The sequence below is a fragment of the Halictus rubicundus genome, chromosome 18 (genome assembly GCF_050948215.1).
Source record: "Halictus rubicundus isolate RS-2024b chromosome 18, iyHalRubi1_principal, whole genome shotgun sequence".
Lineage (NCBI taxonomy): Eukaryota > Metazoa > Arthropoda > Insecta > Hymenoptera > Halictidae > Halictus > Halictus rubicundus.
Window position 1 is genome coordinate 4,521,705 of NC_135166.1, and position 27,963 is coordinate 4,549,667.

The 27,963-nt window shown below is 36.2% G+C and overlaps 9 protein-coding genes and 2 long non-coding RNA genes across 18 annotated transcripts in view; 5 read left to right on the forward strand and 6 right to left on the reverse strand.

Moving 5' to 3' along the window:
* The window catches only part of LOC143362762 (uncharacterized), a 174,187-nt gene that overhangs the window by 53,033 nt on the left and 93,191 nt on the right, over positions 1 to 27,963 (forward strand). The gene's annotated exons all lie outside the window — the stretch shown is intronic.
* Positions 26 to 1,825, reverse strand: LOC143362774 (uncharacterized). Its single transcript, XM_076803213.1, has 2 exons — positions 1,685 to 1,825; positions 26 to 1,602 (listed from the first exon to the last, which is right to left on the reverse strand). The coding sequence occupies exons 1-2, from the start codon at positions 1,721 to 1,723 to the stop codon at positions 1,243 to 1,245; spliced, it is 399 nt and encodes a 132-aa protein (XP_076659328.1). The 5' UTR covers positions 1,724 to 1,825; the 3' UTR covers positions 26 to 1,242.
* Positions 1,819 to 16,184, reverse strand: Spock (secretory pathway calcium atpase). Of its 4 annotated transcripts, none has more exons than XM_076803143.1 (17): positions 15,913 to 16,183; positions 14,203 to 14,449; positions 11,145 to 11,348; positions 10,975 to 11,064; positions 10,790 to 10,887; positions 10,153 to 10,411; positions 9,686 to 10,022; positions 9,195 to 9,583; positions 8,924 to 9,080; positions 8,680 to 8,850; positions 8,274 to 8,589; positions 8,007 to 8,192; positions 7,777 to 7,924; positions 7,616 to 7,708; positions 7,299 to 7,440; positions 7,063 to 7,155; positions 1,819 to 2,199 (listed from the first exon to the last, which is right to left on the reverse strand). In XM_076803143.1, exons 2-17 carry the CDS (start codon positions 14,236 to 14,238, stop codon positions 2,192 to 2,194), a joined length of 2,727 nt encoding a protein of 908 aa, XP_076659258.1. In that variant the 5' UTR covers positions 14,239 to 14,449; positions 15,913 to 16,183; the 3' UTR covers positions 1,819 to 2,191. The 4 variants fall into 4 exon arrangements, with proteins under 4 accessions (XP_076659258.1, XP_076659257.1, XP_076659256.1 ...); XM_076803142.1 differs by lacking the exon at positions 1,819 to 2,199 and adding an exon at positions 2,932 to 3,067 and having other exon boundaries at positions 15,913 to 16,184; XM_076803141.1 differs by lacking the exon at positions 1,819 to 2,199 and adding an exon at positions 2,947 to 3,085 and having other exon boundaries at positions 15,913 to 16,184.
* LOC143362776 (uncharacterized) lies at positions 2,037 to 3,132 on the forward strand. Its single transcript, XM_076803215.1, has 3 exons — positions 2,037 to 2,171; positions 2,698 to 2,826; positions 2,932 to 3,132. Exons 1-3 carry the CDS (start codon positions 2,151 to 2,153, stop codon positions 3,073 to 3,075), a joined length of 294 nt encoding a protein of 97 aa, XP_076659330.1. The 5' UTR covers positions 2,037 to 2,150; the 3' UTR covers positions 3,076 to 3,132.
* On the forward strand, positions 3,808 to 6,171 carry LOC143362777 (uncharacterized). The gene is made up of 3 exons (XM_076803216.1): positions 3,808 to 4,153; positions 4,600 to 4,712; positions 5,851 to 6,171. The coding sequence occupies exons 1-3, from the start codon at positions 4,136 to 4,138 to the stop codon at positions 5,966 to 5,968; spliced, it is 249 nt and encodes an 82-aa protein (XP_076659331.1). The 5' UTR covers positions 3,808 to 4,135; the 3' UTR covers positions 5,969 to 6,171.
* On the reverse strand, positions 4,762 to 5,856 carry LOC143362779 (uncharacterized). The gene is made up of 2 exons (XR_013083693.1): positions 5,304 to 5,856; positions 4,762 to 5,267 (listed from the first exon to the last, which is right to left on the reverse strand). It is a non-coding gene; the product is annotated as an uncharacterized LOC143362779 (long non-coding RNA).
* Asciz (ASCIZ zinc finger protein) lies at positions 18,142 to 20,793 on the forward strand. The gene is made up of 3 exons (XM_076803153.1): positions 18,142 to 18,665; positions 18,741 to 18,952; positions 19,038 to 20,793. The coding sequence occupies exons 1-3, from the start codon at positions 18,384 to 18,386 to the stop codon at positions 20,203 to 20,205; spliced, it is 1,662 nt and encodes a 553-aa protein (XP_076659268.1). The 5' UTR covers positions 18,142 to 18,383; the 3' UTR covers positions 20,206 to 20,793.
* On the reverse strand, positions 20,932 to 24,247 carry L(3)04053 (lethal (3) 04053). The gene is made up of 7 exons (XM_076803168.1): positions 24,058 to 24,247; positions 23,468 to 23,953; positions 23,192 to 23,394; positions 23,049 to 23,122; positions 22,869 to 22,980; positions 22,419 to 22,618; positions 20,932 to 22,330 (listed from the first exon to the last, which is right to left on the reverse strand). The coding sequence occupies exons 1-7, from the start codon at positions 24,245 to 24,247 to the stop codon at positions 22,213 to 22,215; spliced, it is 1,383 nt and encodes a 460-aa protein (XP_076659283.1). The 3' UTR covers positions 20,932 to 22,212.
* Alr (Evr1_Alr domain-containing protein Alr) lies at positions 24,212 to 25,792 on the forward strand. Of its 5 annotated transcripts, none has more exons than XM_076803211.1 (3): positions 24,212 to 24,343; positions 24,697 to 24,862; positions 25,397 to 25,792. In XM_076803211.1, the coding sequence occupies exons 2-3, from the start codon at positions 24,779 to 24,781 to the stop codon at positions 25,790 to 25,792; spliced, it is 480 nt and encodes a 159-aa protein (XP_076659326.1). In that variant the 5' UTR covers positions 24,212 to 24,343; positions 24,697 to 24,778. The 5 variants fall into 5 exon arrangements, with proteins under 5 accessions (XP_076659326.1, XP_076659325.1, XP_076659323.1 ...); XM_076803210.1 differs by lacking the exon at positions 24,212 to 24,343 and adding an exon at positions 24,421 to 24,536; XM_076803208.1 differs by lacking the exon at positions 24,212 to 24,343 and adding an exon at positions 24,446 to 24,576.
* Positions 25,255 to 25,650, reverse strand: LOC143362778 (uncharacterized). The gene is made up of 2 exons (XR_013083692.1): positions 25,510 to 25,650; positions 25,255 to 25,400 (listed from the first exon to the last, which is right to left on the reverse strand). It is a non-coding gene; the product is annotated as an uncharacterized LOC143362778 (long non-coding RNA).
* LOC143362750 (transmembrane protein 145) lies at positions 25,699 to 27,828 on the reverse strand. The gene is made up of 5 exons (XM_076803167.1): positions 27,591 to 27,828; positions 27,029 to 27,452; positions 26,372 to 26,961; positions 26,001 to 26,292; positions 25,699 to 25,836 (listed from the first exon to the last, which is right to left on the reverse strand). Exons 1-4 carry the CDS (start codon positions 27,687 to 27,689, stop codon positions 26,017 to 26,019), a joined length of 1,389 nt encoding a protein of 462 aa, XP_076659282.1. The 5' UTR covers positions 27,690 to 27,828; the 3' UTR covers positions 25,699 to 25,836; positions 26,001 to 26,016.

Sequence of the window (27,963 nt, forward strand, 5' to 3'; positions counted from 1 at the left end):
ATAAGAAGTGACACATATCTATATGTGTATTAAATCATAAATGAATTTTCCTTTATTTTACGTCATGTTTAAGATAACAGCAAACGGCCATACTAACAGTAGTTATACTAATAAGATGGAAATAGATAAATAACAATGATGATGATAATAATAGTAATAATAATAACAATAACAATAATACACTAATACTAATAATACATGCACACAATCTTCTAGGAAATAGTTGTCATTGCATGACTATTTTCACTAAGGGTTACACAAATTCTGAATCTACATTACTCTACATTATATCCATTTCACTATCAAACATAATAAAACGTCTCAAACATTTGGCATTCTCAATACACTAAAATACTTGATAATATCTATGTGCCGATCTTCCCGCTGTAACTCGCATTATGTCATTTTACGCCTGAATGTATTTCGAGTTGATCCCTTCTGCAGCCCTCCACACCATTAAGACTAGGTTTACGGAGCATTAAAAGCGAGTATTTTACATTACTTTATAAAAATAAGAAGAATGTGTCTATCCAAGTTTTCAGCCATTTTTTAAATAATATATACCTAAGGAAGTAAGTCTGTTGAGTAATTCCACGTAGATGGATCCTCACAATCTCAATAATCGTAAATGAATAATATTAGAATCCGTCGTTTTGACGGGTCCCGTAAACCCAGTGTTAAATATTAGTTACACCATCTAGCGTCGATTTTGGTAACAGCAACTCCTGCCATTTAAGTTACAACGACAGAGGGCGCGCACTAAAAGCGACTATTTTTCGTTACTTCATAGAAAAAAAACAGAAATGTATTTAAATTATAAATCCTCTCTGATTATAATTAAAATCGTCGCTTTTAGTCCTCCTTAAACCTAGAGCTCATTTTAAATGTATGATTCTATATGCGCGCCCTCTATCCTAGAAATTGAAAGTGTAGTAATTGCAGATTGACTAGCGAGTCACTAATATCGTCGCTAGATGGTGGCATCTGACAAAAATCTGCAGCTAGCAAGATCTGCTTCCATTATTTCGCTTATCTGCGGGAACAGGTGGGTAGACCAACCGCGGTCTTGTGCAAACTTTGGTCTAATTTACCGACATTTTGCTAACTGGGATTCTCCTAATCTCAACATGGTTTTACATTTTACATGGTTAATACAGTTGACGGAACAGCAAATGTTTTAACAAGTCCATCGTCTGGCACTCTGTTTATCCACATTTCGCAAAAGTACACGAAACAGAAGGATCACAGAGGCGGCGGCGGCGGTACCAAAATGGCGGCCGGCAGAGGCTGCAGGAAAGCGTCCGGATGAAACCCAGAGCCCAATAGGTCTATCAACCACTGTCCGCGATATCCATAACGTCTTTGATAGTCGTACGAGGCTCTCGGTCCGTCCTCGGGCCTGAACACGAACGTCATCTTCTTTCTAGTGTCCGGTGTAGCCACTAATCTCAGGAGTTCCTCGATGCCGTTCCGTGGCCATTCCCAGAGTCTGCCTCCGGACAAAAGTGTCCGGAACATCCCCGTCCATCTGGACGGTGAGAAATCGAACGGCAGTGTCCTGGTCACTCGCGTTTGAACGGTCGGCTCTGCGGCTACGCACATCTGTACACTCGAATAAAAAGATGTCAAACGGTGTCAAGAACTAATGGTACTCTTTCTCCTATCGCCGAGACAGATCACTTACCGCGAATATGAATATTAAAGAAACGTAGATGGCACGCATATTTTTATTTTCTTTCTTTTTTTTTTTTTTTTTGTATGTTTAGCAGTTCTTTTAGAACCTTCGGGCAAGGAGACACGGAACAAAGTATTCGCTCGCTCTCTCATTCCGCCGGGTCACCTTTATTGTCCTCCATTCGGGGGAAGGTGTCGTGCATAGAATATCGCCGATCAATTGCTAAATTGTCATTCGACGAGCGCAATCGCAACGTAGTTTTTCAAACGCTCGCGCCCGGTGTTATCCCGGCCGACGGTATCCCCTTTTTTTACTTTCACTGGCACGTGTTGCGCCAGAGCTCAGGTAATTTCTATCTGTGCACACACGGACATCAGTAGCCGCGCCAAACGGACGTAGTTGGTATTCTGCGGTTGTCACAACGACGTTGGATCGCGTGGTCTTCTACGTGATCATCAACAGGAGGAACTGCGACATGGATTTCCATCGCAATTTGGTAGTTACACCGTTGTACAGCTATTTGACTGTTGATTTTTATGGAAAAAGAGAGATCGTCTGCATTAATTGCAAGCCAACTATTTCTTAATAACCGTAACGAGTTGAAAATAGCGCGACAGTGTTTCTGTATCCGTTAAATGGGTCGTTTAATGCAACGGCGCAAGTCAAAACATTTAATCATTTCGCTATAAATGCCTAAAATCTAGTTATTGTATTAATTACATAGTAGACAAAGGACATCGATCAGAAGTTGTGCCGTTAGTTAAACGGTAAAAGAATTGTTAGCACAAACGTTAAAAGATGTCTTATGAGGTCAGAAACAGATTTATCAGTGGATTGTACTGGAATGGTTGGAGTTAGTGGTTCGATTGAATTTCAACAATTGTCAAAAGTCTTCTGAACAGGTTTTGATACAATTAACAGGATTATAACAGAATAATCTTCAAGGACACGGTTGAGTGACCGAGGTTGCTCGAGTGGTTATTCCCCACGATTTAAATAACATTAACGATTATTTATTTCAGATGATTCTGGTATTAGTGGTGTTGACGTTTCACACGGAAAAATGCCTATCGGCCGCCGATCCTGGAGTTCTCACATTCGTAACTGATTTTATCCAACGAAACGTACTTGGGTTGCCGGTGATCCATGAGGCAAGTACTTTCTTCTGTGAAATGAAAAAAAAAAATATATAAAAAAATATTAACGAGAACGAAATGAGACACGCGACTACTCATCCGATGTATTGCATCATGCAGAAAACCGAGTGGAGTTTCGACCCGGAAGTTGGAAAGCAGAGGAGAGTCAGATACGAGCAGGAAAATGGTCGTTACGGTGAAATTGCGATCGCAAAAATCGGCATGGGTATCGGTTACGACGGACCTTGGGGAAAACCTGTATGAGAAAACGAATCTGTAAAAAGACCGATAATTTCTGAATAAACGTTAATTGATGGTAAACGTCCTGTGTCTCGTTGTTTACCGTTTTGTAGCGCATTCTATTTATTCACATGCCCACCTTGCGCTAATGTAAATCACTTAAATTTTCTCTTGACATTTCTTATTCGTAGTAACGTAATAGTACGCATAATAAATGTAATGAATTTGTTCAAAGTTCCTCCTCCTTCGTAAAAAGAACATTACTGGTGGGGGGAGTAATCTAGATAACCCTACCATACTTCTCGGCTGTGCTCTAGTTCAACAGAAATGTCAATCAGTTTGAAAAATATGTTACCGTGACACTTATACCTGTATTACGAACAATAAACAGTCGAAAGTGTGACACGCCATCATTTCCAATTATTATGTAATGTCATCCAACTAATATAATTTCTGCTCTTGCGTAACTTATAATCGAGTCTCTTAAACTTAAAACTAATCTCAATCTTCAGAAGAATCCCATCTTTCACGAATCGACCTACACGGGATAGTCTTTTAATTAGATAAAGATAATCGTAAACGATTGTGATCGAAAAAAGGATCCACCGGAAACCGAAACACGTTCTTTCTTCTTTCTTCGACCTTGAGGAATTTCAACACTGATCGCATGACCGACTGGCGTCGAATTTCGAGGAACCAGGAGGGTTGCGACCTGTTCAAGGTTCCTCTGATCGTGATATCGTTCTCGATGCCTACGTGCAACACCTGTACAAAGCACGAGTGATATATATCCCTCGTCCGACTTTCACTTGATCACGTCGAAGACGCAAACGAAGTGGAGGGGTGCACCGCGAAGAAGACGGCTAACGGATTCCCGGATAAGGCTGGCCGAAGACGCAATCAGAAAAACGGAAACAGATCGATCGTGTCAGTCGTGGTGTTCGCTTTCGGGAAGTTTTCATCACGGAGACGCTCCGTCTCGCTAATTATTGAAACAAGAAACGGTTTTTGGGTGAAGAGCTCGACGTGCACGGTACCACGCAGCGACGAACTTTCGAAACTTTCGTTCTTGGCAGTCACCGTTATGGCCGGACAGGCTTCTGTGAGTAAAATAACGCATCGAACGAAGGAAACTGCAAATGAAATATAAAATGAGAGTAAAATATAAATGCGAAACGGTTAATACGGGAATACAGCGGGCTCTGGTTAATTTTAATTGGGACGTCGGTTATTTGGGGACAAATTGGAATGCCAGTGCTATTGGAAGTCGTTTAATTGGGACTAATTATTCCGTCGAAATGCGTTACGATTAACCAGGAATCCACTGTATAAAAATGCGCGAAGGAGAATGATTTCGTTAAAGTGTCTGACAAGCTGACCCATTTTCAACGCACATGCCATCAAACGTTTCGGTTTCGCGTTCTTCTGCCATGCTTTTTGCTAGTATATGAATACCTCCTTTTTTCCAGTGTATGCAAAGCGAGTTTGATTGAAAAAAAAAAATGACGCATTTTGCAACTTGTTAACGTTGATTAACCTACTTTTCAGTGGACGACCCTGATCTTTGCGACAGTGTTTGTCGCGTTTCTTCTGGGATTAATTGCTGAGAACGAGGCAACGATAGCTCAGCCGAAAGCGCCCAATTTTCAATACTTTGAACGGTGAGGAATACAGATTGAAATTATATCGGAGTGGTGATAGTGGAAAATATTATAATGCGAAATACAAGCATTTATTCGCTCAGGACGTGGTTACCAATCATGTTTACTATAGTTAGATACTATGTAGTGCTATCGACCTTTATTCGTGCATATTTATTGCTACTAATGTTTGTATAGAGTGTCCTAGAATTCATGGTATAATAAGTTGAAAATATAGTATGTCCCAAAAATGTTGTACTTCCTTGATTCTTGAGATCATTTGAAGCAACTTTTTCCTTTACGAAAATTTTCTCCGCGGCTTTATTAAGGAATTATTAGATTAGACAATTAGAATCCGCCTGCTGTATCCGCGCTCTGATTGGTCCGTGGTTTTCGCTAATAACTCAAAGAGAAATACATTTCTGGAACATTCTGTTTTCTTCACTCGAGGCTTAGATTTTTAGGAAAACTAGTTTTAAATCTCTAGTAAGTACTAGTAATTCTCCGCAAAAAATAAATTGAAAATTTTTTTATACGAGACTCTGTTTAAAGAAAAAAAGATAAGTTTGAAAAGTCCTGCATGCTATTGAATAGCGTCTGTTCGTGATTGACTGTATCTACTTGCATGTGTTTTATGTATGTCTCGCCTAAGCTTTTAGATTATACAACGAATGTTAGGACACCCTGTATAAAATGAACATAATAACTAGACTGTGGATTTTTATGCAAAAATTTCCCGCGTCAATTGCTGGAAATAGAAGATTCATAAAAATGTATTTCTTCTTATGCCGATTTTAATGTGTACAAAACTATGTAACGATAGTCTTGAATTGTTCTAAGATTTTTTACATACTTTTTTATGTTTCATCTATTCGTTTTTATCATAAATGCATAAAATCCGCAGTCCAATAATAACATAGAAATATTAGCACTTTATTTCATTCCGCAATATACTTCTATTGCTGTTTTTATTTCATATTGTATTATATGCTTATTTATGCTATATTATGTGGTAACTTATTTGTGAGGATAAAAGGAATCCGGTGTAGGGAGGATCTGAACAGTAATTTTTTCTTTTAAATTTCATCCTCTGATTGGTTCTGAGTGAAATCAAATGTAATTGTAAGATTCGTATTAATCTTTATCTAATCATTTGTAGGCCTAAATATCGCTATCCGTACTATGATGAAAATGGCAGAGGAAAATTGCTCTACGGCTATGGAGGGCCGGAACTTTACCAATACAAAACTTACAGTGCCCTTGAAGGAATTCATTAACATAGGGGATGGTATCTTTTACTCTGAAATCTACAAATGACAATGCAACTTCTTGTAAAGAGATACATATACACACACACACGCGCGCGCGCGATTCTGATTCCGATCACAAGAAAACATTGCCACAAACATTTTGAGTGTTAATTTAGCATAGTTCTATGTATATATATATGTATTTTATAATATAATGATTCATCTGTAAATTTATATAGTATAATTCTTGTTTTCTTTTCTCGTTATTTGTTTCTTCTTGTTACCGGAAACACATCGGGTCTTGCTGTAGGTTTAAGGAACATTACAAGATCGTTTATTAATCGAATTATAATCAATTTTTAAATGCAATCGACTCATGTATACTAGATTATGTCGTAAACTTATGTTTCATCGTCTTGGATTACGTTTTATTACTCGAGTTAATACGTTCGATACAACATAGTGTCTCGGGAAAAGGAGGATGTAAACCAGACGTAAACGAACAGATGTGTTTTAAATGTGATAACACGCTTCTCGTTAGTCGGGTGAATTAGAAAAGTGAGTTAGAATGACCACGATGCTACTTCGATGCTGGGTCCCTAAGTTTACGTTTACCAGTAGCTTAGAGCGTTAAAATTCACGACTTTTTCTACGACGAATGTGTGTGGAATGTGCAGTAGCGTCGCTAGTGTTTATGAGGTGTCGAATAACCACCTTAAAAGGTGAGAGAGAGAGAGAGAGAGAGAGAGAGAGAGAGAGAGAGAGAGAGAGAACGGCTAATTCTAAGAACGCTTAAATAACCGACTATCGTACGTCAAAAAGTCAGAAATATTTGTAAACGTTTAAAAAACTGCCAGTCAATCGTGATTGAACCTTACACTAATCGCGCGCGGAAAGGGGCACGATTTACGTTCGTTTTCGTCGTGACAGGTGCACATACAAAGTTACAAATGTGCAAGCATAGTCGAATTATAGCGAGATTATGTTGATTTTAACGAATGACTACTACCCGTACGGATGTTCTACGGGTGTTTATTCCATATGATCCTTGTCCGCCTTATCTTCGGCAGACTGCAACTGTCATACGAAATCCATCTCAGATTTACTGTAATATTGTGTACCTGCTCGTCGTCTATACAGCTGTCTCTCTATAAGCTTCTTCAACTCGCTGATCACGAACACGCTCGACGTTAACGCGACCAGGAACAAAATGTCTGTCGAAAATGTAGAAACACTTAGCAAATTGAGAACGAGCACAGTGTGCTATAGAAAGTGTTTGGCAACAGGTCGTAGAAAATTTATGAAATGCTTCCTAACGGAAATATAATGTATAAGATATGTAATACGTAGTTCGCACCTTTCGCTGTGAGAGCCTCAGTTTGGAAAACTCGTTGCAATGGTGGGAAGTAGATCACTAACATCTGTCCAACAACTGATAACGTCACGGCTACCAAGAACATTTTGTTACTCCATAATCCAATGGCGAATATCGACTTTGTCTGAAATTGGTACTCAGTTTAATATCAACTAACATTTAACCACAAAACAAAAATCAACTTTCATGTTGGTATTTAAAACCTCCCTAGAAATGTTTCTAGATATCTATTACAAAGGTAAGTAATGATATTAAAACCACCTGCAAGCGAAAATTTTAATGGTTTTGCAGTGTCTTACCTGTGATCTACAGCTGAGAGCGTTGAACATATCGAAGAATACGAAACAAGTGAATGTCATGGTCGTATCTCTAGCGGTATTTCCATTTATCATCTAAAGAAAAAGAATTTTAATCATTGCAGAAGTAATGCCAGTACCTCCATAATAAAGCAGCTTCATACCTCTCTATTATAAACCCACAGAGTACCAAGAATGATTATAGTGGCTGACAATAGTACATTGATGATGAGATGTCGAGTGATCATTGGTTCCTTGGTGTTACGTGGCTTCTGTTTGAGTACATCTTTATCAACTGGCTCGACTCCAAGACTACAACGAATAACTCAACATAATAATACTCTAACATCAAGTAAACTGTTATTAATAAATTTCTAGTGTTTGTGTAAATTACCTTTGAGCAGGTGGCCCATCCATAATAATATTAATCCAAAGAATTTGCATTGCATTTAAAGGATTCGGTATACCCATGAGAGTGGCAAGAGCAATTAAGGAAAGAGCTGCTATACTAGTACTCAACTGAAATCTTACAAAATTCCTTATATTGTGAAAAATTCCTTTTCCTTCTTCGATTGCAGCGCTGAAAGAAACACCACACGAATAAACGGACATGCTTAAAATTAAGAAATAACTAGTTAATAAACCCAACAAAAATATGTACATGATAGTTGCAAAATCATCATCGACTAGTATCATGTCCGCAGCTTCCTTGCAGACGTCGGTACCATTTTTACCCATAGCTATGCCTATGTCTGCCTTTTTTAAAGCAACTCCATCATTCACTCCGTCACCAGTCATGCCCACTATATTGCCCTCCCTTTGCAAGGCCTTCACAATGCATAATTTGTGCTTAGGCGTGACCCGATAAAACACGCTAACATTATTGATACATTGCTCCAATTGGTGTTCAGTCATTAAGTCAATCTCGTCCCCAGACATTAGTCGCGAGTGAAGTGTATCTAGCCCGATCATAGTTGCTGAAATAGGAATGACCAAATACAGTGCATTGTACTAACAATACTTGCGGCCCATTATAGCAAAATAAAATAATTTGGTGTATCCCGTACCTATTGCAGATGCAGTTTCTTTGGCATCTCCTGTGACCATTTTAACTTTAACGCCACTGTTAATGAGAGTCGTTATCGAGTCGTGAACATGTGGTCTGGGTGGATCACATATTCCCACCAAACCAACATATACGAGATCTTGCAATGATGTACCACGTGCTAAGCCAATTACTGTAAACAATGAAACATTGTAAATACTGAAAGCCAGTCAAAATAATTTGTTACAAATACAATTGAAAGGCACCTCTTAATCCTTGCTGCCCAATCTCATAGGCTTCTCTCAAGAACGCTTCATCTTTCTCCTGATTAAGAAAACATACTTGTCCATTTTCAGAATACTTGGCACATCGAGGCAAGATCTTCTCTATAGCACCTTTTACAAAAAATATTTCTTCCTTAGTCTGTAACATATATAATATACACAATATAAAAATACACTTCGTTGCAATATTAAATCGCATACAGTGCTCAACGAAAGTATTGGTTTGGCATTGTATAATAAAACATTAGTTTACCTCTCCATACTTCGGTGCACATTTCACAGCCATCATTTTTTGCTCCGAAGAAAAAGGATATTCTTTTAGGCGTACATATTTATCTGCGGCTCCGTACATTCCATATTTCATCGATAACGCTATCAATGCACCTTCCGTTGGTTGACCAAGCAGAGTGTCGTTCTGTATTACGGCATTGTTACAGACACATCCTACTTCTAGCAAATTGTTAATAGCCATGCGAGCTTGATCATATTTGTCGCACTTTCGAATTCGGACTTCTCCATTATCGTTGTAGCCAGCTCCGGTAACGTCAGCCACGTATCCTTCCGAAGTTACTAAGATTGTTGCGGTCATCTCGTTCTTTGTAATGGTACCAGTTTTATCGGAACATATCACATTCACGCAACCTACGTATTAATAGCATGACATTGAAACGTTTACGAGGAAGTTAGATTTAGATTAAATAAATGTAGATAAATATTATGCAACGATGCGGTACACCTACATACCGAGGGTTTCAACTGTTGGTAACTTTTTAACAATGGCCTTTCTTTTAGCCATCCTCATAACGCCCAGAGCTAAAGTTACAGTTACCACAATAGGTAAACCTTCAGGTATAGCTGCCACTGCCAAACTCACGCTGATGGTAAACATTTCAAGAACTGGTTTGCCCTGGATCCAGCCAAGAATCATAATGACACCAATAATACAAAATGAGTATAAGGATAACTGAGTGCCCAAAATATCCATGCTCCTTTGCAGAGGGGTCTTCGGAGCTTCTTCAGCTTGCATCATCGAAAAAACTTCTCCAAATTCACTCTTCTCACCTGTGTTGACTACTATACCCTATAAATAATATTTTCAATTACTCTTACATTGTTAACATGTTACGATTAGATGTGTGCAGGTACCCAAAAAGGACATTTTCGAGTTCTTGCACACTTCTGTGATATTTATTCTATATAATGCAACTGACTTTGCCATTGCCACAGCGCACTAGTGTACCCATAAATGCAATGTTCTTCTTTGTTGTCAACCCATTAGTTTTAAGTAATGGAGCAGTTGACTTTTGTGCTGGTTCAGTTTCTCCAGTGAAACTGCTTTCATCAATTGCTAAATCTATTGCTTCGAATATCCTGATATCTGCAGGTACTCTATCCCCAATATTTAAATAAACTATATCGCCAGGAACTAAATTGCGGGCGAGAAATGTTTCTAAATGGCCTTCTCGTAAGCTGGAAAAAAAAAACAGCGAAACGATTGCTGTAATAAAATTTTTTAGCATTATTAGTACAGCAAGAAATAATCATTTTAACCCTGAACCTAAATCGGGATATTCAAGGTACGTTGAAACGTTTTAAGTGGATATTACAAAGATAAGTAAGTTTCACCTTTATTGATCTATTTTTCAAATTGGATACTATATCTTCTTTCCTAACACAAGGCAAAGGAATGCTCCATTATAAAGGGTTACTATATCCTCCGAAGACCATACTTCTAAAGGGAATGTTAGTTTAAATAAATGCTACTAAAACAATTTTGGCTTGGTGTTTGGAACTACACAAAACTCTCTCATTACAACAATAAAAATGTATATATACATAGTTCTTTACCAATGACATGTTGGTGGCACCAATTTGTTTAATTCTTCTAAGGATTTTTCAGAACGGTACTCTTGTACAAATGCAACTGTCACTACTATTACGATAGCCTGCAAAAAAGAATTGCACGAAATTAAGAATGATTGTATTATTTAAATAGACACTTGCGGGACATTTGTTATGAAAATAGAACTCACCACTGTAATACTGACAGCATCATCAAACTGCCTCATACATATGCTAACAAAAGCAGAAGCAAGTAATAATAGAATTAGGGGATTCTTGAACTGAAAAAGTGAGTGTTTCTTATTAAGTGTTGTCCATAGTAATATAAGACTATTAATTTTGTATTAAATCTGTTGAATACCTGTTCAACATATTTTTTCCATGTTGGTTCTTCTTCTTTAACACTAAATTCATTAAATCCAGCTAACTGTCTCCGGTGGTCAGCTTCCTGCCACCATAGTCCTGTTCTTACATCAACATGTAACCTTGCCGCCACTTCTTCAGGGCCAAGACTGGCAGCTTCCGCCGTTGTTAACCACATTTCTGGGCTTGGATCTTGTGGGCCCTTAAACAATGAGACATTGTCTATTTCTTTGCAATGAATAATCTTGTAGATATATCTATATGTAATTTCATACCTCACTCAAGGACTTCAGCCATTTTTGAATAGCGTAAAATGCATTATTTTTAGAAAAGTTTTAAATCTTGTACTTTGAACACATCTTGAACACTTAATATTTTGAAATTTATAATAATATTATCGATGATGTTATACTAAAAACTCAATTTTTTTCATGACATATGTCATAGGATTTTCAATTTCACACTTTTACAATAGAATACACTTGGTGTCACACACACAATGGCTAAATAAGTATAATTTCTAGTATATTTTAGTAATTAATCTTCCAAATACGCTGAATTCTACAAATATTTATTTGCATTCAACAAGTACAAAATAGAACCACAAATAACGTCAAACTGACGCTTGGTTTAGTGACACGTGCGTTGCGAGTTACTGTGGATTTATCCGTATGCGTGACACAAATGCATACAACAAAAAATACATTAGTTTCAACGTGTACAACGATTGGAAAATAATCAGCGCAGAAAAAAGGACTCACAGAATTCAATAAATAATATTTCCTTAAGAATAAGTTTGCGTAAAATCTTCTAAGCACTTATCAATAGAAATTCTAACCTATAACGAATCCGCGCGATAAGCAAATTTAAGATGCACATGTATATGTACAGTTTATTGATGCAATGAAACGTCATTTTCAAAGACGTATCCATAAATTAAGTAGGCAAATAGGTTGAGTGACGCCAGAGATTCATGAAATCAATGTAGTTAATGAACTGCCTGTGTAAATGTAGATATTTATTAAATATTTTATTGAATGTTTTACTATAGCGAATTGTACACGATTGCGTACATGTAATGAATGCATAAACATCTGCAGACAATGATAAATATTTGCACATGTCATGTGTACACACATACAACGAAATCGTTGAATTCATTATGACGCTTATGCGTACGGATGCAACATGTTATTCGCGATAATTTGCTCTGAAGTTGATATATGACTGTACACAGGTGTATTGTACTCTTATGCTTGCATATAAAGTAAGAATAGTATACAATTCAAAGAAGTATTCGTCATTTTAAACAAATAATTCTTGATTTGACAATCCTACTTTTTATGACAATTATTAAAGGACATTTTTCTAATATTTCACGTCCACGTTGTTGTTATATTCTTCCCGTATAATAATTCGATTTAAATTTTACAAATTTCAGTCTGATTCAACGGAGTGTAATTTTTCAATTATTTCATAGATTGTTCAAGTTTCTGCTCCAGCGATTATCGATCCATTTTTCTTCGAACGCGCAAGGCCACATTGTTGTTCTAGGCGTAGATCAATTTACTCGCCATAGTTCATTACTAGATAGTAATATTAAAAAGACATATTCGAACGATTATACAATATATTTGATTATAGAACACAATAAAATATATTTGCAATAGGGTTTCATATAGTTTCTGTATTTGTATAGTTTCTGTATTATTCTGTATGAGGAAGATCAAATTCGTCGTTGTAATTTCGGTACATTTATCCTGAAATACCGGACGTTGTGGCAAACATCCGTGTTTAGATTTCAAGTGTCCTATAATGGTAGAAAATTACCGTTCGAACAGAGACTAATACAAGGTGTTCAATTGGCAATGACCAGGACATTGCATTATTAAGAAGTAAATGAATATTAGCTACATGCTGATTTGCAAGCAAGAATTGCGATCCTGGTTGGTGCCGTTGGCAGGGTAAGTTTAGGATCGATACCGAAACACTCGAAGACGTTACGGTTATAGTGAAGTTGAAAATTTCTATTGCCTTTATACGTACATAAAGGATATCTTTTACTGCGTTAAATTCTGATAATATTTTCATTTAAATATTTCACTTATTGATTCAGGTAACCAGAGCTATTTTATTATTTCGAAAAATTATTTATCGTTTTCAATACCAATAAGCACACTTCGAGATAAGAAACAATTTTACATGAATAGATTATTAAAACAAAATAACTTTAGCGTTAATAGATTAGTAACCCAAAGTACTTTTAACAGCTGCACGATTTACGTAGAATAAACTCTTTAACATCGTACCTCCCGTGACCTTGAATTCCGTACTGTTTACATCATCCTTCAGACGGCGAACTCATAATCCAAATACCCTACACGTTACAGTCTGAGTGTAGAATCGTAATCTCGTTTATTAATTAAAAATATCTTTCAATGTTGTTGGGTGACGACGTGACATAATCGTCCGTGAACGTGAAACGTTATTAGCAGAACATACACTGCAGGCTAATTTCGTTAGACGATTCATTGCTCCTCGATGTTCAACGAAGTACTTAGCCTTAGAACAGCTAATTAACCCTTCAACTGTGGCGTGCTCTAACGAAAGATTATTAGAATGATGACGGAAACACATTGCTATCTATAACTTTTCGACGTTGATATCTTTATTATAGAAAATAGCTACATCGACCAACGTATTAAAAAACATATAATTCCTTTTAAAAAATCAAAGTTGTCAGATCGTTTCCGCAACCACTACCCAAAAAGGGTAATCCAATTAAAATATTCTCTCCTCAAAAGCGTTTAATTTCTATCCGCACGTCCTACTATTATTAATAATAATGACTTAAATCGTTGCGGTAATACTTGATGGGACACCCTATGTGCATCTTCCACAGTCAAAGGGGAAACATTGCATGCCAAATCGGTCATTGATCTTAGGAGAAAATTAAAAAAAAAACTCGAGAAACAGATGAGGAGTTAATGGTGTATTCCGATATATTGGCGTAAATAAAAAAAGTTAGGTAGTATGTTGAAAAGAAAAATTCCTACCTCTTTCAACACTGCATCCTCGTCGCTTCCCTTCATTTCTTCCAATGAGATCTGTCTCTCTTTCTCTCTTCTGTCCCTGTTAGTCGGCAACCAGCTTCACAGTACTGTGCTCCTTTCCTTTTTTCGAATCGTGCCTGTGACGCCTTGGAATCTTTGGCCTGACAACTTTCGACTCTACTGTTGTTTGTCAATCCGGTTTCACCGTTTCAAAAAACGGAAATACACAGCTCATGGTCCGACTGAATTCCTGTCAAAACGGCAACGAACGAGCATTGAGCGTTTGCCGTGCGTTCGGGGAGGTTAAGTGTTCTGCCGATTTCTATGTAGTCACGCGAAGGTCAAACGAAAAAAAAAACAGACATCTGACGTTCCTGGAGAATTTTCGAATATATGTCGTAGCTGAGAGAACGGTAGTTTCATTCAAATATCGGAGGCTTGTAGACTCGTTCGAATAAACAAGGACGACTCAAAATGTACAACGTTTATTTGAAGTAATTAGCTAACAAAAAAAAAATGAATTCTAATTACACAGGAAATTACTTCTCTGGGAATCGTACGACATAAAGCAAAAATTGCATCGGCGAGATACCGGCGTTGGCAAGCATGCTAAAAGTTTCGGGGATTTCAACATCCATCGGGTAGACAATGCGTATTCTCCGTGAACAAGTTTAGACAACGGTTCATTCCGAATACTCGCACGAATTTGATAATGACCCCCTTTACTCCTGTCCCAAGCAGGAGAGGTATGATTGAATAAAAAAAAGATTACGTCTCATCAAAATAGGATATGGGGCGTCAATGGAGTAATCTTATAGAGACAAGAGCAGTATCAATTGATAATGACGGTAAACGGTGTATAAATATGTTTGTCCACCTTTGTTAGTTTGTCATCAACAAATTATAACAAAATCAGCTTGTTCGTGACAAGTAACGCATGTAATCGGCCGTAATTATAGTGACAGCAGTATAGAAGCTGAAGTTACTAATTACATTATCTTTAGAATGATGCATACTATACAAGACACGACGTAATTTCTGCAGCGCAATAAAAATCAAAACAAAGTCTAGTATAGAAAGAAGCTTCAAGCATGCAATAAAAATAGTTCGTGTGGCAATCGAAAAACATTTTCGATCGTGAGATAATGAAAGTCGAGAATTCGTTTAGTACGCATGCTCCCGAAATTCAAGTAACTAATATCTCTGTTTGTCATTCTACTTAACAAAACAAACAGTAATAATTGTTCAGTATTATCTACTTTTGAATCATATGTTATTATATGCAAACTGCTACTTCATATTGTTGTACGAAAGATAAAAAGCTCTGAACCGCGATCAAAGTCTATGAAGATTAACGCAAATACAAGAATACATATACGGTGCTGATCAGATACGCGACCGCGTTATTTACTTGTATTATTTTGACATCAGCGAGTGTCAATAATTCAGTAGTGATATATATTTCAAAGTTTTACGATATAACCCAATGATGGGTCGAACAATTTTATACTATAGTATGTTAAATAACTTTTTAACGTGCATTTAGCTAGTTCGGTGAAATACTTTTAGCCAGGGGTAGTAGACGTTATTCCAAATCGATAGTATAACGTTTTCACGACGATCGTGTGCGAGCGCGAAAGAAATCTTTGCACCGTTTTAAACGCAGAAAGGAGCACACGAGTGTTTCGAGAATTCTCGATAAAAATATCCTACCCTTAGGATAACCCTGTTAATATCCGAGGCACGTCGGAGGATCGAGCCCCGATGCGTGGCCAGGCGAAACAACGTGGATGAGAAACGATTCACAAATGACGACTTTTCCTTTTTCCTGCGTGAGACCGGGAATTGTGTCGTTAGAAGACGATCGGGCGGGCTCGCGTTCGCCGTAGAATTCTGTGCGCACTCATACAATAATGGGACTGAAAACACGCGAGGATCGGTTGACGTGTAACTACCGAATGACGGAATGACATGACAGTGTAGCAAGCAGCGCCGCTCGTACCGAGCTGGTACTGATCTGGGAAAGCAGCTATGGACGCCGCTTGCTGCACGTGTGTCTACACGTGTGTGTACACACTCGTTTCGAGTCAGTGTATTAGAAGTAGAGCAGACTGTGTCGATCCAGCGTACGACGACCTTACAAGGGGGCCACATAATATTGTAATGCACGTTGTAACGTATGAAACGTCCGATTTTGGTTTGTCAGCATTTGAAATTGTTTTATTAAAAATTCTTGAGATTTCTTGGCACATTGTGCATCTAGTCTTTTAACGGCGAACTTTTCTCCGGCAGCTCCATCCCTCGTATTGTTTGTGCGCCTTATTTCACATATTGACGTTTTGCTTTCCAACATGAATCAACCGTGATTTTCGCATACTCTTCTTGTACGAGTTGAAAAGTGATAACAATGTAACAGAGCAGTTTACACGGAACATCGATGCTGCATTTGGCAATGATACAGCAAAGAAAATTCTTCATAAATTACTGTTTAAATTTGATGGTCGATCGTATGGTTTATTTACGATGACAAATAACGTAGAAGAAATCGAAAAATCAATATTCTTATACGCGCAAGAATGTTATTCTAGTTTCTAGCGTAGTTTTAGCATGTTATCGAGAGACTTTACGGTCTTGAACGGGGTAAAAATTTCAAATTGCGTTTGAAATAAAAATATTCGAATTTATCGTAAAAATAAATGCATGCGACGAATCGTTGACTCACTCGAAATACATACGTAACGGTAAATATAACTTTCAATGTCTTATTGATTGAATATGCCATGAATATTTCATACGATAACGGAGTATATTTTGGGAAGCAAACAGCGTGAACATACGCGAATAATGAAATGAAATAATCATCGGTTATTCAATTTTCCCGCTTACCGAATTAGCGTAGCCGTGTTTAATCGAACGATATTACAGTTCGTTGACATTGCTCTATACTTTATAGCTTCACGAGATGTTTCCTTTTCAAACTGAAGTAATAGTTTTCTGCAGGAAATGAACCCTCATCAAGGGCTACTGTCCTATTTCGATGACAATTTCATTTCATTTTCTTTTCTTGTTTTGATATTTGTAAGGAATAAAAATATGAAAGATTCATATGAAAGTGTTTTCAAGATAGACTTGATTCGGCTAAATTCTTCACTAAAATAGTGTCGAGAAAAATTGATTTTCCAATTTAAATGACCTAGAATACTGTAACTCGAAGCTCGTTAATGATCATCGAATTTGTTAACCAGATGAATGATAATAGCCCGGCTCTTTGCGATAGAATTGCATTCAGCAGTTTTTCAAGAGATCATTTTAATTATATGCGCTGCTGCGCTTGTAAAGAAGTGAATCTGGCTCCGTAATAGAAATTGTACGATTTCCAAAATTTCGTACATACCAAATTAGCAGTGAGTTACATTTAAATGAATGCAAAACTGTATCAAACATTGAACAGTCTTACATTTAATCGATTAGTTTTATTGCTTTCATTAAGTACAGTAATCTCCGTTTAATAAACATATAGATTCGGGGCGCTCTTCGGTTCGTTTCCTTCTCGAGTGCGTCGTAAATGGGAATGATAGACATTGAGTGCAAATGGACAGGAAGCCCCGAGCAATTTCGAATTGTAACGGTGATGATTTTGTGAGTATTAGCGAACAACAAAATCTGTTTATTAAGCGGAGACTGTCCACATAGTTTGCGAGATATAGAATTCCTTCCGTGACGTCGCGCGATTTGGGTGATCTAGTGCGACGCTGGGAAAGGATGGGGAAAAGTTTCTCTTTATTCTGATTGGTTGATGATTCGCCATTGTGACCGTGCTGCTTCTGCAGCCAGACAAAGAGGAATAGCGTAAGTTGGTATATTGCATGCGTGTGTGAACACTTCACATGAGATTTCGCTCTCTCTCTCTTTCTGCGCATTTTTGGATGCGCAATGGTATGGTGGGGATAGAAAATGCGATGACGGAGAGGTCGCCAAATGCGACGCCGTGGAGGGAAACTCTGTTTGCATGTATTTATTGCAATGTTAACTCGCTAAAACCTATATAGTAGCGCTGAACGCGGAACAAGAGTCACTGGACATTTGTGACGCGTATGGGTGTATACGTTGGATTGATTGGATCAGTGATCTCAACGGCGGTAATTTGTGTACCATTCAAGAGTGCCGCGTTAAGATAACCTCTGATGGATAGCATAAAACCGGCAGAAAATGTCTCGAGATCTGTCAAAATTATCTGTCCATCGGCGGAAGAGCTGAGCGTTATCACGAACAACATCAAGTGTCCTAAATGTGGTCTTGTATTTCAAAACGAGCCACGATATCGATTGCACGACCTTAAGGTGCATCAGCGTAGAAATCTAGATAAAATAATAAAAGAAAGTGTAGAATATCGTTGCCCTGTCGAATCCTGTGTTTATGCGCCGAATGCCGAAAGACATTTCACTAGCATGAAGTATCTTAAACAAGTAAGTATCGTTTGCAAAAATATGTAGTAATAGTAATTACATGATGTGATTTACTATATAAATGTATATGTTTAGCATTATCTTAAAGTACATGCAAAGAAAACGTATGCTTGTACTCGTTGTGAAAAAAGTTTCTCCACTGAAGCAGCCAAAGAAGGTCACATGAGAGTATGCGGAATCGAATTTGCATGTTCTTGCTCCAAAGTTTATACTTCTTATGAAGCGTTACTCACACATGCAAAACGATCTTTGCACACTATAAATGACAAATATAAAAATTCATCTAGGTAAGCTGGTTATGTAAAAACAATGCTAGAGGTTTTTGTCATGACTATGGTATTAATTTATATCACAATCTCGATTCTTTCACAGACGTACAAATTCGAAAACAGCTGTTCGTTCAATTCTACAAATTAATCCAACTAGTATAAATAAGCTAATTACAATCCTACCAATAAATCAAAATGAGAATAATCTATCAAATAATAATAATGTTGATACCAAGCAGAAAATTACTATGGATATTGGTGTACAAACAGATGAGTATAAGAGGAATAAAAGACTATCAAGTCCATTGAAACATATCAACAATGGTCATTATCAGAATGGAAAACGTGGTGTATCTAAGCAGACACAGACAAGCATTCCCCAAAAAATTCGACAGAACGTTATGTCTATGGAGACACAGACCACAGAAGCTTCAAGAGTACTTAAAAGTTCACTGAAGATTCAGAAACGTAAAAAAAATTCTGTATCGCAGAATCCTGATTATACACTGTTGAAAGAAGACCTGAATCTTGGAAATTTTACATCTCCAAACTTATTTCCTAGTAGCCCATTGCCGCTTCGTCATGATGTTGGTTTGCAAGACTTTTGGGAAGATAAGAGTACTTCGGGCACTCAAACAATACCTGAAAAAGACATGTTTGAAGTTTTAAATGACAATGTCACTCAAACAGAATTCGAGACATTTTACGAGCATAGTACAAATCCACTAATACAATGCGTTCCAAAGAGCACAGTTGCTCTGATGACTTTACCTTATGCAGAAGAATCATCCACAACTGTTGAAGGCTACTCATTTGTATCTTCAAATGGTATATCAAGATCGGATCCAATGCTTATAGATAAAACTTTTGATGATAAGTTCAGTAGTATAGAGACTCAAACCGAACAAGATTACTCAGAATCGTTTTTTGATTCAGATACCTTAACTAGATCGTTTGCATTAAGTTCTAACATTGAAACACAAACAACAAATAATCTAGATAATATGGAACAGTTGTTGTACAGTAATACATGCACGCAGACATGTGATGAAATACTACCATCTGACTTAGGATTGTCTAATATTCAGACGCAAACAGCGTGGACTCAACTCGAGGATACTACTGTTTCTACCGAAACACAAACAAAATCCTTGATATGCGAAACTGGATGCAACATTTCAATGGGTGCATGTCGCTCCTGGTTAAGTACACAAACTAGTCATACTGAAACACAAACCGACTTATTTAGTATCTTTGAAGGTCTTCAATAATGAGGTATTAATTTAATTTTCTTTATATACTGAACAACAGTATAATAAATAATATTTATGAAAAATATTTTATGCACTTGGTATTATAGATTGAAATTAATTTTTTTATGTTGTTGTTTCATACTTTGGTATTTTGTATATTTTATTACAAACTAATTATTTGAGTTCCTGTGTATGTGCAATCTGTTCATGAAATATGTGCATAAATCAAAATACTGTATTTTCTTAATGAAAATGATAAGTTTTTAAATTTACTGTGTTATACAGTGTTCACACTGCCACAATTTTAAAATATAATTTATATACATATGTATGTTGCCAGAATAAAAAAATACACATTGCAGGCAATGTAATTCTGTTATATGTAACTTATTAATAAATTTGTTAATTTGAAAACTGCTTCGCAAGTAGTATGTATCATTAATTCTCATTTTAAACTTTATGGGGGCAGATAAGCCTTGAAGTTTCTCATATAATATATACATATATTCCTTCGTGTTATTTTCAAACTTCAAGAATCATTTTAACTAATTTAAACAATTAAACTATTAATTTGAAGACATTGATAATTACTTCAAATTTTGATAATTAAAAATCGTAAAAATAAAATAAATACCGCACATAAAAAAACATTCTTCATTTGTATTAATGTACAAATTAAATACTTTTACATGCATATTATAGGTGTAAAACATATTATTAGAATACTAGATTGTACCTTTGGAGTTTTCTGTTTAATGATTTTTTATCTGTTTGTAAGACGAAGTATAATATTTTAATTTAAATATATGCAATTGTTTCATGTGTCATATACAAAGGCAACTTTTAAAAAACCCGATTTTTTATGTTCGTGTGTATGTGTGTGTCTGTCCGTGTATACAATATATATATGTTTATATATAGGATGTATTTTCTGAGATTGACCACCATTTTTCAAATGTATCAGAGAATCTTTGAAAGAAATGTTTGGATTACAAGTTCAATTCAAGAATGATTAACTTTGGTTAGAAACATTTCTTTGGCAGATTATTGGAAATACCTGAAAACTGATGGTTACCCTTAGAGGATACATCCTATACATCATATAGCACTTAGAAAAACATATTTAATCGTTGATTCGTTATAATTACAACCTTATTTAAGAGGTTCGCATTTTCAAAGACTCAAGAGTCATGTACCCCCTTAAATAGAAAAATACATGGAGGATCTTGTCTGTTTCAAATCTAATTACCTAGTTGATAGTATTGACATGTACAAAGAAATGGAACATGTTATCTGAGACTGTACACGTAACATAGTTACAATGACCATTAAAGTAAGGTTTCTCTTAACAATTACATTGGAATAGTACTGTGAATCCCAACCAGTGCTTTGCATTTATGAATCTCTGACAAAGCGTATGTATAAAAGTTAAAATCTTTAATGCTTTTCTGAGAGTCATATCGTGATGAATCCAACGTAAACCACGTTTTTACGCACGTTTGTTGTTTAAAATTAAAATTACATTTAACGCGTTCATTATCGCAGGTCACCGGTGACTAACACTTCGATTTTCGGTTATGTTATCGATCAGTGAACAAGCATTCACATAAACGTAATTAATGACAAAACATGGCAAGTAATGGTAAAAACATGAACATTTTAAATAAGATTCGAAACGAAGATACCATATAATGGTAAAATCAAACTACTGAAGCAGTTAACTTATTAGAAAGACATGCTTCATAATAGTTTACGGTTGTTTCGAACTTTGTGACTGTGACCGTGACTCGAAATATGAAGAAATAGTGAAATACCACTAACACACACAGATACAACAAACATATCGTGCTTTGCAATTGAATCGAATCACTAATCGACTCCAGAAAGTATACTCAACGCAGACGCGTGAGTTCCAAGGAACTTAGTAGCATCGGCTGGGACGTATATGGGAGAGAAAGTGACACAAGGGGTAGTGTACAGACAGAGGAGTACATAAAACTGTATTAAGGTGCAGGACCAGCAGCTTCATGAGTCATCTTTATCCAAATCTGATAGAAAATCTTTGGTCCAGTCTTCTATCTTATCTACATTTTCAAGCGTCGAAGCTAGTACTCTTAAATTGTCCACACCGGACATTAGCTGTCTGCGAACATATTAACATACAATATACAACTACAATTCTTTTTATAGAGGAGTGTGCTGTGTTATGTTTAAACAAAATGTATTCTTACCTTAATGATACTTCTGCCGATGAAGCAGCATTTCTTAAATCATTGGCTAACCTTCTTACTGTTTGATTTACATTCGGAGAATCACATTGTACTCTACGTCCCATTCCTGTTCTGGCTTTAAGTTCCTCATTCTCCAACCTTAAAACTTTAATTTCTCTTTTTAACGACGTGATAGTGCTTTCTGCATTTATTGCTCTTCTCTGCAAAGAAAAAGATTCAAACAAACCAGGTTAAATGTATAAATATAATCAGGGACTTCTACCGAAATGTAAAATACCGGTGTTTTTGGGTTGTACCATTGAATTCATCAGAGGCAAAAAGAAACCAAAAAAATACTGGTATATATTTCAGTTTAGGTATTGTAACGATTTCGGTACAGCCTTATTAGTGCAATACCGGTATCAAAATCATACCGATTTTAAGACCGATTAAATATAATCTTATACTCACTGTACTAAGTTTTAAAGTATCTTCAACCTGCTCCCTAGCTTTCTCTAGGTGTGCTATTTCTTCTTGTTCTACGTCTCTTCTGGAGGTCAGTTCCGCTTTTAATATTTGTATTCTACAACGAACATAACAGATATAAATCATGCAATTAAATCTGATTCATATCAGTATGTTTAGACGTACCTTTTAGATTTTTCATTAATTTCTTTTCTTGCTTGCCCTAGTTCATAACGTAATCTTTCATTTTCTAATAATAGCTATAAGAAATTTCAACTTTCGTCAATTAAAAAGATTTATCGATTAAAAAGAGTTTATATAAATCATACCCTTATTTCTGTGGAATCCACACTATTTGAAACAGGACCAGAGTCTGTGGAGATTGTGGTTTTATTATGAATAGGTCCATCATTTAAAAAATCTGGTAAAGACTTTGGAACGCTTGCTTCACTAGGTCCTGGGCAATCTCTTGCTGCAACGTTTAGACCTGACTCAGACTCTGCCCCAAGTATTGGTAAATCTAATGGAAACCCTAAACGATAAATGTTACATGTAAACTTTGGTGTGTCCACAATTATTAAAAATATGTAATATTTCATATTTACCTGATGATTCTGGACGTTCTACATTTCCTGTACTAGATCTATCAAAGATAGGTAAATTTAAATGGGCAGAACAACTTGCATTTGGTGGAGACTGGTTACTAGGAGGTAATGTCTTATTTATACTTCCGGTCAGGTCGAAGGATAGATCGTATAAAACAGGTTCAATTTCTTCAGATTCATTTCTATGTCTGTTTTGTCTCTGTTCCACGCTGTTCAGCGCAAAGTCTGGCAGATTGTCAACATCCGAAGTGTTTTGCTGAGCAGCTTCGTGGTTCAAGTAACACTGTTCTAAAACCAGGTGATCTTGCACAAAATCTGGTAGTTCTGTCGGGTTGCAGGAGTAAACCGTAGGATCCTTTTCTAATTTATTGGGACTCGGTGGCGGGGAAGTATAAACCTTTGGACGTGCTCCACCAGCATAGTAGTCATTCCTTAGAAAATGCTTAAAACTGAATGGATTCTCCTCGCGTCGCGACACATCTTGCCCTAAAAAGAAAAAAAAAAAAATTTTTTTTAAATAAACGAGAAAGAAAATAATACTTAAAGTCTGCTGTTAGATAAGCAGAATGATAAATATAGCGAAATCTAACCTGGTTGTGGGTCCGTTTCTGTGTCTCTTCTTTTGAAATTCCCTTTCGAAGTGTTCCTACAGCTTCGACATGCCGTAGCCGCCTCCTCTTCAGAAGACGACGACGAGAACTTTGTTTCGGAGAAGTGCCATCTCACTTTTTTCGACGTGGACCGAGGACATTCATTCTTTTTTGGACGATTCGCCATCATCTACACGGAGGATCAACTTTACCGACAATCGTATCATTTGCGGTGCAGTCAAAACTGCACTTGACATTTGTCACCCGCTGACTACGCTCGGATCAGGTTAGTCGCGCGACTTTTTTCTCTTGTCTTCTTTTTACTCGCCGTTTTACTCACTCTACGCGAACGTGGGAGAAATGCATGCTTTTAAATCCCCTTGGCTCTACCTCTCTTTCGTAACGTGAAGCATTTATTGTGTGTAGTCGTAGTTCCTTATCGCAAAACGAAGGCGCAAAGGTGTTAAATATGTATACAGGTATATGTTATATCGATGTCATGTGGAATACTTATAGTAAGTGTTTTACTAATTGTGATTCATTTAGAAAGTATATAAATACATAGTAGAGATCAGCTGAAATACTTAATGTTTACACATGTTGATTCACGTTCATAACACATACTTATTCATCGGGCAGGTTATTAACCACGTGAGAATACTACTATTCACCGCAATATTTTATATACGTTTTTACGGATGTGTACGGTGACTTTAACACGATGTCACATGAAAAACCGTGTCGTGCGTGCACAGACTTCAAAACGTGGGCAAAAATTCAAAAGAAAACATTTGAGTCTGAAAAGGTATAACCAACGTTTCTTTTTTTGTAATTAAAAGTTCTATAAAAATGATAGTTAACTCTGACGTAGAACGTACATATACATTGTACATGGTGTTGTTCAAATTTAATCTCAAACTGTTTGTTATTTAGAACAATGTTTTAGATTAAACTTACTTGGTTTCCAGCAAAACATCTCGTAAAGATTACATAGTATTATGTAGATATAAATGTTTCATAAATATCATGTAGTTTGTAAAGACTACTTCCATATAATTTTATATTGTTGAATACAACAACTTGCAAGAAACTCAAAAACATAAAAAACCAACTGGATGTAAATTACGTAATTTCTAACAGTTTATATTAATTATATTATATAATTAAAAATTAATAATAATAATCGTACGGCATGAATAGGTTGCAGAGGTTTCAAAAGTTTATTCTTCCACAATAGCGTGTAAATAGTACAAAATATATTACATAATTATACAAAATAGTATATAAGTTAATATCCATATTGCCATTTGAGTTGATATATGTCTTTTGTTTGTAACAGGAATCTGAGAAAAAGCAGGAGAAAAATCAGTCTGTAAATATTAAGGGTAGACGTAATGATTGTCCTTTGGATAAGGATGAATTAGGCTCTAAAACATGGTCGTTCTTACATACCATGGCAGCATATTATCCAGACCAGCCAAGCGAAGCACAAAAGTCAGATATGAAACAATTCTTTTATTCATTTTCTCAGTTTTACCCTTGTTATGTATGCGCTGAAGATTTACGAGAACAGTTAAAAGAATCTCCACCACAGACTGACTCGCAAAAAACGTTGAGTCGTTGGCTTTGCGACGTACATAATGAGGTAAACAAGAAAATTGGAAAACCAAAATTCGATTGTAATTTCGTTGATCAAAGATGGAGAGATGGTTGGCTCGATGGATCTTGTGACTGATAATGATTTATGATCTCTCATGGCTTCAAATGTTTAAAAGTGACCTGTATGTGATATAAAATATTATGTAAGTTGATTGTTATAACTACTTCTCTGATAGGAGTAGTGATCCTAAATACAAGTAAATTCATATTTATGTTTGCAAAGTATAACAAAAATATTAATAAAAATAGAATTATTTTGTGATCATAGTTACATTAATTGTCACCTGTTTTAGAGTGTAGTCATTGATGTGTGTAGGGAATAGGTGGTGGTAGATGCGAAATAGTAAATGCAGCATTCATTGTTCTAAGACGAGGTTCATAACCATGGTCTTGTCCATCACCTCCAATTGGCATAACTTGACACGTTCTAATATGAAATGGAAACCGTTTGTTAGCCATAGATGGTCGAGTGATGAACAAAAATACTACATGTCCCACAAAGACGATCCATAATGAACATCCCTTTGCAACGCTTTCTCTTATCCAATCATCTACTAATAAAGTGATACAGAGTACCTATGAAATAATAATTACATTGCAGAAGAATTCAAACATTGTATACAACCGCATTGTGTAAAATGTATTCAATGTATACCGTTAGCGGATGACATAGGAACCATACTGATCCCAAGGAGAATAATGAACCATAAAAATGAAGTTTTGATTGCATCTTCTTTATTGTCTTCATACAACGAAGAGAGAAGACAAGCCATGCAATCAGCTTTACAGCTATCAACATGTATCCTGGTGGTGATTCATAAATGTACAATACCAATCCAGGATCAAATCTATCAGACTGGAAAATGTATAATGAAAACTGAAAGAAAGAAGTGAAACAAACAAAGCATATAAGCCATCGAACTTGTCTCGCTGTTAGAACACTTTTTGTCACTGTAAAACCAATCGCGAGTAGTAACATGAGTACGGTGAACAAAATATCTGAACAGGCTTCTAACAGTTGACCTATCAAGGAAGCATTCTCAAATGCTACACCTTTTAAACCAAGATTTATGTAACTATAAATTTCACATAGTATTCCTATCAACTGGAAAATCAATGAAGCCATGAATATTTTGTAAGACACGTGTAACAGCCGCCTTGCCTTCAATTGCATTGCTATGTGGAAACTTAATATCACGAGTATAACGTATATACTTCCAATCGCTATTAACTCTGGTAATATATCTAAAATGGAAATGGATTTAGTTAAACAATATGTTGAACTGCTTTAGACCATAACAAAGTTACTTGCAGAACTCATCTGCTGAGAAGTGTTCTCTCCAGAAACTGCCAGACTGTGCATTTGTTAGCGATATCCAATAGGAAATATTCAGCCCATTTTTTGAAGAACAATCTGCTAACGCGATGAACCACCATCTTGGACGAGATGATCGAAATCTTCGATAGCTAGTACATCGTATTACCGAACCTTCGTCTTTGCATCCGGATTGTACTGATAGACGTGTTGTTAACGGTACTATTTGACCAATTCCATCCCAGAGTATTTCTTCTTTTTCTATACATGTTTTATTCGAAGGGTAAACGCTGGGCCATTGATCGGGCGCATCGTAATACAATAACAATTTCAATTCTTTTTCCTCGCCACTTAATTCGAAGTCATACCGAAATGTACCTTGATCCGTTAAAAAACAGAATCTCGCTAAAAATGCCCAATTCTAAAGGAAAAAATGGTTTTTTTTTATTATTAAAATGTTTGACGATAGAAAACTTTTAATATGTTGGAAGATTTGTAAAAACAAATACACTGATTGAAAATTTAATAAGAGTGAAAATTAATTAAAAATTCACAGTACATCACGTGTAATCAAGCGTCCTCGAAGAATTTTAGTTTCGATTAGTTCCGTGAACAAAAGCAAAAATATTACACACGAAAACAATGGCAATTTAAACATATTGTTGACACTCAACCACACAATTTCTCCTAACTGTGAATGATATCTACATATCTCTTACACGTTACCTGTTACCTGCTGCTTTTCTTATAATCAATATTTGCCTGTCGCCTGCGACTATACATTTCAATTATCATATTGATTTTGACTTAATGCGAATCACATTCCGGGTAAACTAAATAAATTTTATATTAAAAAGTTGCATGAACAAAACATTAAATACCCTATCGGCGTTGTATTTTTGAATTTTCATTTTAATACCGCGAAAAATTTC

Excerpts from the sequence above, each read along its gene's own strand:
- LOC143362774 (XM_076803213.1), bottom strand. The coding sequence starts at position 1,723 with ATGCGTGCCATCTACGTTTCTTTAATATTCATATTCGCG. Across the intron at positions 1,603-1,684 it reads CTTTAATATTCATATTCGCG|ATGTGCGTAGCCGCAGAGCC; the intron begins GTAAGTGATCTG and ends TCGAGTGTACAG.
- LOC143362776 (XM_076803215.1), top strand. The coding sequence starts at position 2,151 with ATGGATTTCCATCGCAATTTG. Across the intron at positions 2,172-2,697 it reads TGGATTTCCATCGCAATTTG|ATGATTCTGGTATTAGTGGT; the intron begins GTAGTTACACCG and ends TATTTATTTCAG. Across the intron at positions 2,827-2,931 it reads GGTTGCCGGTGATCCATGAG|AAAACCGAGTGGAGTTTCGA; the intron begins GCAAGTACTTTC and ends TGCATCATGCAG.
- LOC143362777 (XM_076803216.1), top strand. Across the intron at positions 4,713-5,850 it reads AATTTTCAATACTTTGAACG|GCCTAAATATCGCTATCCGT; the intron begins GTGAGGAATACA and ends AATCATTTGTAG.
- Spock (XM_076803141.1), bottom strand. The coding sequence starts at position 14,238 with ATGAAGGGAAGCGACGAGGATGCAGTGTTGAAAGAG. Across the intron at positions 8,193-8,273 it reads GATGATTTTGCAACTATCAT|CGCTGCAATCGAAGAAGGAA; the intron begins GTACATATTTTT and ends TGTTTCTTTCAG. Across the intron at positions 7,925-8,006 it reads GATGGGCCACCTGCTCAAAG|TCTTGGAGTCGAGCCAGTTG; the intron begins GTAATTTACACA and ends TATTCGTTGTAG.
- Asciz (XM_076803153.1), top strand. The coding sequence starts at position 18,384 with ATGGATAGCATAAAACCGGCAGAAAATGTCTCGAGATCTGTCAAAATT. Across the intron at positions 18,666-18,740 it reads GCATGAAGTATCTTAAACAA|CATTATCTTAAAGTACATGC; the intron begins GTAAGTATCGTT and ends GTATATGTTTAG. Across the intron at positions 18,953-19,037 it reads AAATATAAAAATTCATCTAG|ACGTACAAATTCGAAAACAG; the intron begins GTAAGCTGGTTA and ends ATTCTTTCACAG.
- Alr (XM_076803211.1), top strand. The coding sequence starts at position 24,779 with ATGTCACATGAAAAACCGTGTCGTGCGTGCACAGACTTCAAAACGTGG. Across the intron at positions 24,863-25,396 it reads AAACATTTGAGTCTGAAAAG|GAATCTGAGAAAAAGCAGGA; the intron begins GTATAACCAACG and ends TGTTTGTAACAG.
- LOC143362750 (XM_076803167.1), bottom strand. The coding sequence starts at position 27,689 with ATGTTTAAATTGCCATTGTTTTCGTGTGTAATATTTTTGCTTTTGTTC. Across the intron at positions 27,453-27,590 it reads GACGCTTGATTACACGTGAT|AATTGGGCATTTTTAGCGAG; the intron begins GTACTGTGAATT and ends TTTTTCCTTTAG. Across the intron at positions 26,962-27,028 it reads CTTCTCAGCAGATGAGTTCT|ATATATTACCAGAGTTAATA; the intron begins GCAAGTAACTTT and ends TTTCCATTTTAG.